The sequence below is a fragment of the Hydractinia symbiolongicarpus genome, chromosome 7 (assembly GCF_029227915.1).
Source record: "Hydractinia symbiolongicarpus strain clone_291-10 chromosome 7, HSymV2.1, whole genome shotgun sequence".
Classification (NCBI taxonomy): domain Eukaryota; kingdom Metazoa; phylum Cnidaria; class Hydrozoa; order Anthoathecata; family Hydractiniidae; genus Hydractinia; species Hydractinia symbiolongicarpus.
Genome location: NC_079881.1, coordinates 12,341,632 through 12,354,424, shown reverse-complemented (window position 1 = coordinate 12,354,424; position 12,793 = coordinate 12,341,632). Strand labels below are relative to the sequence as shown.

The following is a 12,793-nucleotide window of genomic DNA, read 5'->3' as shown; positions in this document are numbered from 1 at the left end:
AAAGGATGAACACTGCACAACATTCAGTCGAAAAATATTTAACCCCATTAGTTTAATAGCAATAAAAATAATTTTTTTTCAGTAACCATTTCTGGCTCAAACTTTCAAAATGTTGAATTAAACTTAAAAATACTTGTAGCTGCTATGCTATAATTACTATAAATTTTTAACAATCCAAAATCATTCAAGAACGGATATCGTTAACTCCATTTTTCTGTCCATGATAGTGTTGCAATAGTATATAAGTCATTTTCGCCATGTTGGTAGAACCACAAACATTTTCCACACCTGTCAGCATGACAACTTCTTTATTAAATATGTGAAAATTTTTTGCCATTTCACCCACCAAATTAAACCATGGAATTTTCTTATTCGAATTGTATTTGAATTGTAATTGCGCACACATTGACAACAAAAATTTTATGTTATTAATATTTTCCGAAATGTTTATACCATGTATAAATACTCGACTAATAATAATTAGCACCATTTCCACGAATTATTTTGATATGACGTTAGTGATTTTAAACCAAAACATCGTTAAGTCTTGTCAAAGCTTTCCTCCCAAAACTTGTGTTCCCTTAATAGGCCTCAAGGCATGTTGAAAATCGTTCAGAGTGTCTATTGCCAGAAGCTTTAAAATCAGCGAAATGCGGCAATTTGTAGTTTAACTACCGTGAAAACATCAAAGGGGAGTCAAGCCTCAGCGAAAACTTCTGAGTGGAGATAAAATTAATAACTCGGATCCTGGACGTAAAGGAACCTTATTAAACGCTTACAATAGAATCTGCGTTGAATTTAAGGCGTATCACTAGTTTTAGATACACAGGATTTTTGCATTGGCAAATTCTACTTAGAAAAGTGTTAAGGTGCCTTTTTTGTAGTTAAATGTGATTATAGATACGGGAAAAACACCATATTTATTGGCAAATCCTTGTTTTTTCCAACATAACTACGCAGTGCCTCCAGAGCGTACCACTCACTGTTGACATCGGCCGAGCCTAAAAGCTCGACCTAGCAGTTTGCGGTATAGCTCGTTCTATATCTCTAACTAAATCTAATCTCTCACATACTATTCATAAAATACCAATTGATGCTAACCAGTTCATTCAAACGATGGGGCAATACGAGTCTAGATTTTAATGGTGAAATCATTGCTTTTATTCAAATGTTGTTTTAAATGCTCTTGGTTTGGGCGATAGTGAGTTGGAGGATGATCTAGGAAATGATCCCTTTTTGAATGCAGCTTTGCAGAGAGTTACGTGTGACTTGTATTACAGGTTTGGTACATATCTTGCACCTTTAAGCAAACAGAAAATGTGACAAAAACGAAAAAGAATTCGTAAAGGGTGAAACAGGGGAAGAGACTTGCGTAGTTCAATCGGAAAGATAGAGGATGAGATATTGATGGGTGTGAAACATATTGAGAAGAGGGAAATAGAATATGAGAGGGATAATGGTTATCTTACTTATTTGGCTTGTGGTTTTGTTGTTTTATTGTGTGAAGGTGTTTGGTATTTTAGAAAGAGTCGTAATGTGGAGGTGTCGAAGTCTGTCGTGGTGCAGAAGCTTGTAAAGGAAAAATCCAATCCAGTTCAAAAATAGTTTAAAAAATTCCAATGTAAATGAGTGAAGTTAGGGAAGTTAAGAATGATGTTGCTGAAAAGTATTTTTAAGGTCTTTGCACCGAATTTAAGTAGTTGATTTCAGTGACTCCGTCAAGTTGGTTGGGATTGTTGGAGCGTCTATGTTAACGAAGGATTTTCTTGTCAAGTAGAAGATGAACGTATGTTGTTGATTAGGAGCATAATTTTGATGAGGAGTTGGTTGGGAAGGTTTATCGTGAGATGTCGATGAAGGTGGATAAAAGTAGGGTTAGGAAGGTTGTTGTTTATAATCCAATACCTTTAAAGGCCTATGGTGTGTTGAGAATTGTCAGGGGCAGTCCAACACCACCCAATATTGAAGTTAGTACGGATATTGCGAAATCCGGATCCCGAGTTTATTCGTAAGTCTTTTAGGGAATATACAATGATAGGTTGTAGGCTACATGTCTCGTCTCGCAGTATACGGATAAACATTGTCAGTCGGCCGATGGTGTCGGTTTGTGGGTGCATTGTAAACGTGATTCGAGTATGGCTACAAAGAATAACATTAGGCCTATAAGGTACGTGCGTGATATAAACAGAAATATGCAATAAGTGATTTGTCTAACCATATCTTGAAGGGGTATGACGATGATATAAAGAAACATTTCATACATTAATGAACACGTATCAAGTGGTATAGCAATACTACACAATACAGTTGTAATAACATATATACAGGTGAGGGAGAGATAAAGCTTAGGAGTGGTTAGGGTTCATACCTTCCCAAGGGATCTACGGATAAAAGGGCGTATGGCGCGAACTATATACTATAAACCATTTTGTGGGGCTATATATTATCTGTCACAAGGTTTTTCCTGGTCGTCGTCAATTACATGGAAAGATAATGAAAAGATGGATTATTGGTGACCAGCAGGCTTTGTCATTTGTTTTGTCGTCTCTGATGATTCGTTTATCTTTGTTCAATCTTGTGTATCATTCATGTTTGTAGCTCTTGATGACGGTCATTTACTGTCGGTTTTCCTTTTCTTTGAACATACAGTTTCCATACGCACCACATGCTATTTTATCTCTTACGGTTCTCTTACAGTACCTTTGCCTTTTTTCTTTCATTTCAGTCAACTCGAATGCATAAAACTTAGATATTAGACCGACAAACCTTTTTCATGACTTTTTTACCACACTCATCCTTAAATTTTCCTAACACCTCTTTTGTTTGTGTCGTCGTAGTTTGGATGGTCTTTTTCATAGCTGTATATCCTTTTTGTTAGTTGTTCCAGATTTTTGACGATTGACTCCTACTTTGTAAGGCCAAGGAGGTTTAAAAAGAGAAGAAGGTACATTTATGCAACGTCTATTTAAGTTCTATTCAAGTTTGTTTACGGGCTCCTTTGAAACCCATCCGTTGCGCCGCTTGAGTAAAACGAGTGTTTTAACGACAAAGAAAAACTTTTAAAAAACATATTAACTATACCGAAAAAAAATAAAACACATGGCTCTGTTGCACTATAAGAATTCAACCTCGTCCACAGGGTCTTATGACCCCTGAAAACTTTATCAACAAGGCAAAATGCCCTGGGAACAAGGTTGAAGTTGGTAAACATTAGCTTTAAAGCGGGCTTCTTCATATCGACTGTTATCATCTTTTTGGCCGAATATGACTAAACGTGTTTTTTATTATTAGGATTTAACTTGAAAAGAATTGATGCATTTCTTGCATATAAATTTTGGATGGCCGTGGTTTATCTGTGCTTTTACTAGTCTTTGGAAGTTCCTTGTCAACCAATAAAAATTGGTTTGCTCGGTAGATATCAGTAGAATGTCGATTGTTATTTTATCATCTGTAAGTCTTATGAGGTTGACTTATTTATCGTAACTGAACACGTTAACTTTTAGGCTGTTCTGTTTTTCAAACTTGAGCATGTCTTTGATGGTTACTATCAGATCTCTCTGGTGGAGAGCCTCCTTCACTTTGGATATTTTTTGTGTGATGAACTAGGTAATAGTTGAAACTTTATGTTTGAGAAAGAAAACTTAATATTCAGTCTGATCGTAATTCTGGCGTAAGCGGTCAGTCATTACGAAGGATCTGTTTATAACGAAAGGGTTACCTCTAAATAATTCTTTCTCGATTTGTTTGTTGACCATGCTTGACAGATTTGGTTAGTGATTGGTGAAAAGGAAAGGGAAAAAAATGTGCTGTCTTGTTGCTAAAGAAGACTAAGTCACGTGATTTTTTGGGTAAATATAATTGGTAGGTGAAAGGCACCTGTAATTGCCGTCCGGGAAAAAAACGAGCCTTTATTACCCCTGCCGACGAAAGGCCCTGTAGAGAGGATATTTTTGAAAACTTAATTAAATACTCACGAATGACATAATTTTGTTTTACTTTTTATTTTATGTGATTTGTACATATTATTTTTTTATTTTTTTTATTTTTTTAATTAAGTTAAAATACATTTTCGGCATCACGGAAAACCCATGTTAACTCATTTTCAAGAACTACACGCCCTTCCATATATCCTGTGTATACCCCGTCAGGCTCTGGATAAGCATCACGAATTTTTGTCTCCGCACGTGACGACATGACCCTTCGCACAGATTTGCTGTCTGTTTGTCTGTTGTGAACCCACCACGTAAACTGTCGGTAAGCAGCATAGCAATATGCTCTAAAAGAAAAATGTTAACCTGAAATATCAAACTTATGTTCTTATAACCCATATTTCAGGTTACAGTGTACTTAACAAACGTGTTGCTTTTAAAAGAAAACAAATAATTCTGCATTAAGCAAACAACAAAATTTTTTTCTAGCGCTAATGGAACTTCTATATCTCATAAATACTTAATACTTCGAAACATATCAACAAGGCATTCTAAACACAATTAGTCAGTAGAATATATCCCCGTGAGGTATCCTATAATTCTTTGGTCCTTGTGACGTCAATTATGCAGCCATTATGAATTTCAAAGTTCGAGAAGAAGCGTGAGCATGATAAAGCCGCATGAAGTGAGGTGGCTCAAAATTTGAAAGTTTATTTACAATTATTTGCTGTACTAAACTTTTCTGTAAAAAACGAATGTTATTTTCTTTAATACTTATATGAATAGGACATTATTAGGTAGCATCATTAAAACGTCGGAGGGAACCTTTAATATTCAGTCTGATCGTAATTCTTTTCCCGGGATCCAACAAATGGTGCCGAGACCCGGGAAATTTTTAAAATATCTAGTTCATAATTATATAGGAAATCTTAGTGATTAAAATTAAACAGAAGATTATTCTTGTTGATTGGAGATTTTACCAAAGTTTATTGTTGTTGATTTATATTTTACAAACACGTGTTTAGTTATTCGTGGTTTTACTTTTCTTACTTGGACATTTTTTACCGGAGAAATTTTTTTTCACAACCTTCACAAAGATGGAAGAACAAATTAAAACATGGAAAAGATCACGTGTTATGCACAGAGTAGTCGCTAAAAAATGTCTTTCTGAAACACATGCTATTTTGCAGCAAAACGTAACGACAGAAACATTTCATAACTTAGAACAAGAACTTTTGACAAATGAGAAAATTCTTAACGAAAAGATGAACATTCTTAAGGATCTGGATGAGAAAATTTTATCGAATATTGATGAAGAACATGAAATGGAAAACGCTAGTTTGGACTGTTACGAATTTCAAAGAAGTGTAACGAAAGGTATAATTAATATTCAATCTTGGTTGAAGCGAACTCATTTGGATAGTGTGTCTACTATTTCGGCTGACGAAGCGCGTAGTTTTCATTCTGCCACTTCTTTCTCTAAGTCCGCGAAGCTTCCTAAATTAACCTTGCAAAAGTTTAGCGGCGACCCATTAAGCTTCCAGTCATTTTGGGACGGATTTGAGAGCGCTATACACTCAAACGAAATGCTAGATGATATTTTGAGATTTAATTACTTAAAAGGACTGCTTTAAGGAAGCGCTAGTTTGAGCCTTCAAGGATTGGCGCTTACAACTGACAATTACAAGGTGGCTGTAAATATTCTAAAGGAAAGATTTGGCGATATTTAAACTATTATCAGTGCTCACATGGATGCACTCCTCAATATCGCACCTGGTAAAAGTTGTGATACGACAGAATTGCGCACAATTTTTGATTTGATAGAAGTGCATACCCGTAATCTTCAGTCTCTTGATGTTGAATCCAAGGCGTATGGTCCAGTCTTAATTTCTATTGTAATGAATAAACTACCAGGTGATTTTAAACTTGATATTACTCGTAAAATGCCGCAGGGAACATGGAAAATAGGCGACTTAATAAACTGCTTTAAAAATGAACTCATGGCGCGAGCGCTGCTGTGCGATGGACCCTAACACAGGTTTTGCTTCCACATCCCCTTCTTCGACTCTTTTTGCTCAGCAATATAACGCTGAAAGATACCCTCGGAAACAGCAGCATGGACGAGTCAACTCTATCTCCTGTTCTTATTGTAAGGGTTCTCATAATTCTAACAGGTGTACCGTAGTTACAGTCACAGCAAGGAAGCAAATCATTCGTGCTAAAAACAGATGTTTTAATTGTTTAAAATCCGGACATCTCGTTAGAAATTGCAACTCTAAAAACACGTGCTTTAAGTGCAAGGGAAGACATCATATCTCCCTCTGTGACGCTAAGGGTGGAGGAGAGCGAAACAAAAACAACAACGATGGACAGGTTCCGCATTCTCAGGATGATGAACAAAATCAATCATCAAATGTGAACGTCGTTGGTTGCCATGACAGTACACTGCTGCAAACAGCAAATGCGCACTTGTTAAATACTGACAAAAATTCCGTTGTTTTTTCTGGTTGCGTGCTCTTTGATAACTGTTCGCAAAAATCATTCATCACAAGTAACGCAAAACAACGATCAAAATTAAAAATCATCCGCAGCGAGATTTTAAACGTAAAAGTGTTTGGCGACAACTCTGAAAAACCTCGAAAATTAGACGTCGTAAAGGTTAAAATTAAAAACGCCCATTCTAACGATTATTCCGTAATCGAAGCGTATGTTATGGACATGATATGCTCACCTCTATCTAACCAAAGAGTCGATTTAGCGCAAACCCTTCTCCCAAACATTTGCCTTGCTGACAACAACGCCTCTGACAAAAAACAGATCGACGTTCTTATAGGTGCAAATTATTATTGGAACTTTGTAACAGGACAAATTATAAAAACCGAGAACGCTCTTACCGCTGTTCAAACTATCCTTGGTTGGACTCTTAACGGAAATGTGCGGGTATCTTCTTCGACTGTTAACGTTGCAAACGTTTTACTTTCGCATAAAGGGCACGAACTGTCAACTGATAATCTAAAGAAATTTTGGCAAGTCGAGGACATAAATGAAGTAGACACTACGTTTACCATAGGTAAATTCAGCGAGAAAATTGATTTCGATGGAGAAAGATATTCCGTCCCATTACCATGGAAACAAGATCATGAACAGATACCGGACAATTTCCAAAACAGCCGAAATCGGTTAACATCAGTCTTCCGCCGACTCAAGGCTAAGGCCGAGCTTCTGCAACAATACGACGACATCATTAAACAGCAAAAATGTGACGGTATCATCGAGCAGGTGACAGAGCCGCCACCGCCGCCAGGTAAAGTCCATTACTTGCGCCATCATTACGTCTTAAAGGAAGATAAGTCCACAACCAAGGTGCGCATTGTTTACGATGCTTCTTCAAATTCTCCGTCACTCAACGATTGCTTGGAAAAGGGTCCTTCTCTTCTTCCTCTACTTATGGACATCCTTATCCGTTTTGGGACCTACAAGGTTGCGGTAGCAAGCGACATTAAACAAGCATTTTTAAATGTGGCAAACAACACACCTGATCGTGACCTCTTACGCTTCCTATGGTTTGACGATATAACAAAAGAAAATCCTTAACTCATGATATACCGATACACTCGTGTAATCTTTGGAATGAACGCTTCACAGTTCCTTTTAGCTGCATCAATTATAAAGCACTTGAAGAAATACCAAAGTGCCGACCCTGACTTTGTGCTAGCTTTCTTAGAAAACCTTTATGTCGACGACAGCATTGGCGGAGGAGATACCAGCGATCAGGTGTTCACATTTTACCAAAAGGCAAAAGCACGGTTTAAGGATGCTGGTTTAATCTTACGAAAATGGCGTTCTAACAGTCCAACTCTCCAAGCGCAAATCTCCAAATTCGAAATCGAGGATCCAGCTCCTCCCGATGAAAAAATCTTGGGCATCAAATGGGATACGGCCAATGACGAAATGGAAATAGACCTGTCAAGACAAAAACAGTTAGCTCAATCCGACGTCCTTCTAACTAAACGCAACATCCTAAAAATCATCGCATCGATTTACGACCCAGTCGGTTTGGTTTCGCCCCTCGTTGTACCGTTTAAGGTATTCTTCCAGAAGTTATGCACAACCGTAAACGATTGGGACACTGAGTTTAGTAAGGAATTAAAGGACGAATGGAATTCGTTAATACAGTTATTTTCAATCTCGTCGAAATATCGATTGCAACGTTATTACTTCGCTAACTATCCTTTAAGTGATTTGAAAGACATCACCCTGCATGGGTTTTGTGATGCAAGTAAAAGATCATACTCTGCTGTTGTCTACATTATTGGAACGTTATCAAGCGGACGCTCTGTTGGACGCATTGTGTGTAGTAAAACAAAAGTATCCCCTCTCAATGAACTGTCTATCCCTAGACTGGAGCTTCTCTCATGCTTACTTCTTTCTTCCTTAATTGCGTGCATTAGTCAGTCGTTAGGTAGCGCCGTTCCAGTAGCTTTGAAATTTTGTTGGAGCGACTCAATTGATGCCCTATGTTGGGTTAGAAATAATAATTCTAGTAAGAAATTTGTTAAGAACAGAGTGACAAAATTTAGGGATTTAACGCCTCCAGCTATGTGGAGATTTTGTCCCGGAAAGTTGAATCCTGCTGATTTACCATCTCGTGGTGTGAACAAGGCAAATAAAAACAATTGGTTTCAAACATGGACTGTCGGACCTAGTTTTATATATGAAGATCAACTACAATGGCCGGAAGAACCAAATAATAATAAAATAAAAATTACAAGTGTTAATCCCGGGACCGTTGATCCTGGGCAGTCAGTCAAGGATCAACGGCCCAACAGTGTTCCTAATAAATTTTCTACCCTGCATTCTGTACTGTCCCACCAGAACTTAGACAATGTAAAAAATGTTTGTTCTACTGAGCCTGTTCTATCTGATGAATGTCCTGTTATTTGCAAACGGACCGTGGACCTTGAGGATCATCTTCAAGATCAACGGCCCAGCCTTAGACAACGGACTGTGGACGTTGGGGTTCGACCCCAAGGTCAACAGCCCTATTTTTCAGGTAGCATGATAAATTCAAGAACTCTACCTATCGAGGAGCTGATCAACTCCACATCTGTAAACCTACGACGAATATTTGACGTCAAACGATTCAGCTCAATGCACAAACTTTTGCGCGTTACAGCGTATTTTTTAGATTAAATTTATTGATTGTCTAAAATCTCGAATTAATGGTAACGTATCGAAACAAACCTTGTTGTCAACTGAAGATCTGGAACATGCAGAACTTTTGTGGGTTAAAACATGTCAAAAGGACTTAACAAGCCGTTTAAATCAGTTAAATAATACTCTTGGGCTTTTTATTGACAAAGATGACATCATCCGCTGCAAAAGACAACTTCTGCATGCCAACTTGCCTTACGACTCTAAATATCCCATCTTGTTGCCTGGTGACTCGTACCTATCAACGTTAATTATACAAAGAGTCCACCAACAAACCTTTCATGCAGGTGTGAAACACACGCTTTGTCGCATTCGAGAAAAATATTGGATTCTGCAATGTCAAAAATATGTACGTGCTATTGTAAACAAATGTGTTTACTGTAAAAGGTTGTTTGGGAAGGCTTACAAGTCTACAGAATCTGCCAACTTACCCCCCTTTCGTGTTTCTGCAAGCTATCCATTTCAATCTACAGGAGTGGATTACTTGGGACCACTCATGGTCAAACCTATATTTAACGAAGATCAAAGCGCAATGTTTCCGGTACATGTTGCACTATTTACCTGCGCTGTTACTCGTGCAGTCCATCTGGATGTAGTACCCGATCAGTCAGCCTCGCCGTTTATACGAACTTTAAAACGATTTACAGCCAGACGCGGCATACCTACGTTAATGATTTCCGACAACGCAACGTGCTTTAAAAACGAAGAACTTAGGTTAAGTGAAGAGTTATCTAAATTAAACGTAAAATGGAAATATATAGTTGAAGCAGCCCCATGGTGGGGCGGATTTTGGGAACGTTTGGTTCAATCTGTTAAAAGGTCATTAACAAAGGCCTTGTTTCGAAGTAGTATATCTTATGAAGAACTTCAAACGGTGCTAATGCGAAGTTGAAAGCCTTCTTAACTGTAGACCTATAACGATGACATTGAAGAGGTGCTCACTCCATCACATTTAATGCATGGTCGCAACATATGTAGGCCTTGTGTTCAGTCTGGAGATGCGGACGAACTTGATAGCAAGGCAAAACTTTCAAAACGAATGATGTACATAAAGACCTTAAAGGAGCATTTTTGGAATCAATTCAGTAACGAATACATAACCAATCTGAGAGAGCTTTACGCACAAGGACCAAGTCATAGTCGTTCTGTTGAGCTTGGCGAAATAGTCATTATTCATTCTGATAAGAAGCGCATCAATTGGCGTATGGGAAAGGTTACGTACCTTATTACGAGCAGGGACAATAACGTCCGTGCAGGTATAGTTAAATTGTTTACTCCGTATACCAAAGTCATTAACTATATGAAGCGACCAATTGAAAAATTGTATCCCTTAGAGGTAAAGAGCGTTGAATCTGTGAGTTACGAGGAGAAACAAGAAAGTATAAAAATTATAGACAGCGATATGACAGTTATAGCCGATGACAATGCAACAGAACGCCCCACAAGGATTGCAGCAGACAATAGCATTCTTATACGACGTATTCTGGGGCAAACCTGACATTGTATATACTCTTTAGTTTTTATGTATCTTCACGTAGTACTTGTTGAACACTTTTGTTCAAGGGGGGAGTGTGTCAGATCTCTCTGGTGGAGAGCCTCCTTCACTTTGGATATTTTTTGTGTGATGAACTAGGTAATAGTTGAAACTTTATGTTTGAGAAAGAAAACTTAATATTCAGTCTGATCGTAATTCTTTTCCCGGGATCCAACAGTTACTGTGAATGTTATACCGTTGAAGTTGGATTGTTAAGATGAGGCAAGTTTTTGTACTTTATTGGTCTTTGGGTTGTGGGTGAAGCACTGATAGTATTGCGTACATAAAACATTTCTTGTCATTGCTTTTACGTTTATTCACTTATATGTGTTGTACAGCTAGGGAGGGATTCAATAATTACGATTCAATAAACACCCAAATTAGCTATATTTTACCACCACCCTACCCCTTATATTGCATCGTAACAAATCTAACCCCCTTTGTTACGTAGTATTTCAAATTTAAAGACCTTGTCATTTCATTTCCATAGTACCATCATCATAGTACCAACAACTTTTATGTAAAAAATAATCCGACAAACTAGTGCTCTAATATAAGAGAAAGATATACCAGGGCCATTTATTTAGCACACAAGATGACATTTTTAGTACTTTTGTATAAGTCCAGAGGCAAGAAACAAATGCAAGATGTAGATCATACACTAAAATAACTAAAAATATCTGCCATACATAAAAGTTATTTGTTACTTTGCTTCGTACGTTTTCAACTGTAAACCCTTTTTGTGGTGTTCAGATATAAATTTTGTTTTGAAATGTGACATTTTTATAGCTAGCTTACACGTGGCTAAATTTTGCACAAGATGTGTCTGCTAGCTAGCTATACATGACAGGCCAATTAAATTTTTAAACTTTTTGTTAAGTAGTCAGCTGTCATCAGTTGTTTCAAATTGGAAAATGCGTTCAGCTGGTCTGACTACTTTTTTTTAAGTAGAAAATAAATAAAAAATAAGATCTATTTTTATTTAGTATTGGCCAATTCTGTCTGCCTATGTTCATGTTAGCAAGAAAGCTGGCTAGCTAGCTGCATGTCTTCTCATCCAGCTAAGTTGGCAAAAGTCATGTTTTTTACAATGCTTTGAAAAGAACCTTTATTTTCACTTAAAATAGAAAAATGTCAACAATGGAAATCTGCCAAAGTAACATATTTCCTAAAAGTTACTGTTTGACTCACTTTTTTTTAATCAATCTTTTTTAGCATTTTAGATAGTAAAGAATCCTCTTATCTTTCAATGTTTTTGTAACAAAATCCGCTATCTTTATAGTAAATCATTGCATAAGAGATAGGGAAATGTATGTTCTGGCACAGCCCCTGAAACGCACACGCGCACGCCCACGGTCAGTCACAAGAAATCCAGCGCCATCCAATACCATACCATGCTTAGCCATGGAATTCAAGGTATATCCCTAATAATCACTGCATAGCCATGGTTTTATCCCTAATATTCACTACAATGTAGTGACGTCATCAAAATAGGCAGAATAAGAGGTCCAAAAAATTTCTAGCACAATTCCCTAAAACGCACACGCCCATATCATACAGTGAGAAGTCCCTATCATAAAAAAATGAGTAGAGGGGAAATAACTGTGTTAGTTTTGAGCAGAATGAAATCTTCCGACGATGTTAAAATTCTATATAATAAAGAGAAATGGATTCATACACTGTCAAACAATTACGTGATATTGCAAAAACCCGTGGACTTGCGGGGTATTACAGGCTACGTAAGGCCGAATTGGTTGCCCTATTGACGGACGTACCACAGAGGCCACCCAGAAGGGCTGGACATCGAAAGCCGGTCAAGCCCGTGACTATACTACCAACGCCGGAGGCCATGGATATTTTTGAGAAACAGGAGCTGTCGAAGAATCGCTCGATCGTGAAAACTAAGATGCAGGGATGGTACAACTGGTTAGTTGATACTGCTTCCAAACCTATGAAGAAGGAGGTCAAGATGACCTATGCAGCCTTCAAACGTACGGTTAGGGGGCTCTATAATCATGACGAGGTGGAAAAAGAGGCTGAGGAAGACTATCTTGAAGATATCCAAAATCTCTACAATCGGCTGGGGCAAGATTTTACCCCCAGGAACATAAGCATG

At 37.7% G+C, this 12,793-nt stretch overlaps 2 protein-coding genes across 2 annotated transcripts; both read left to right on the top strand.

Annotated features, from left to right (window-relative positions):
- The first annotated feature begins 5,677 nt into the window (after positions 1–5,677).
- On the top strand, positions 5,678–7,523 carry LOC130648504 (uncharacterized). The gene is made up of 2 exons (XM_057454557.1): positions 5,678–5,946; positions 6,104–7,523. The coding sequence occupies exons 1-2, from the start codon at positions 5,678–5,680 to the stop codon at positions 7,521–7,523; spliced, it is 1,689 nt and encodes a 562-aa protein (XP_057310540.1).
- A 3-nt stretch (positions 7,524–7,526) lies between these two features.
- LOC130648503 (uncharacterized) lies at positions 7,527–11,128 on the top strand. Its single transcript, XM_057454556.1, has 4 exons — positions 7,527–9,038; positions 9,118–9,945; positions 10,054–10,621; positions 11,016–11,128. Exons 1-4 carry the CDS (start codon positions 7,527–7,529, stop codon positions 11,126–11,128), a joined length of 3,021 nt encoding a protein of 1,006 aa, XP_057310539.1.
- The last annotated feature ends 1,665 nt before the right edge of the window (positions 11,129–12,793 follow it).

What these genes read in the sequence shown, in the direction of transcription:
- LOC130648504 (XM_057454557.1), top strand. Translation starts at nt 5,678, where the DNA reads ATGGATGCACTCCTCAATATCGCACCTGGTAAAAGTTGTGATACGACA. An exon ending in CTCATGGCGCGAGCGCTGCT is followed by an intron (nt 5,947 to 6,103) that starts GTGCGATGGACC and finishes TAATTCTAACAG; the next exon opens with GTGTACCGTAGTTACAGTCA.
- LOC130648503 (XM_057454556.1), top strand. Translation starts at nt 7,527, where the DNA reads ATGATATACCGATACACTCGTGTAATCTTTGGAATGAACGCTTCACAG. An exon ending in AGCTGATCAACTCCACATCT is followed by an intron (nt 9,039 to 9,117) that starts GTAAACCTACGA and finishes CGTATTTTTTAG; the next exon opens with ATTAAATTTATTGATTGTCT. An exon ending in CAATAGCATTCTTATACGAC is followed by an intron (nt 10,622 to 11,015) that starts GTATTCTGGGGC and finishes TGTGTTGTACAG; the next exon opens with CTAGGGAGGGATTCAATAAT.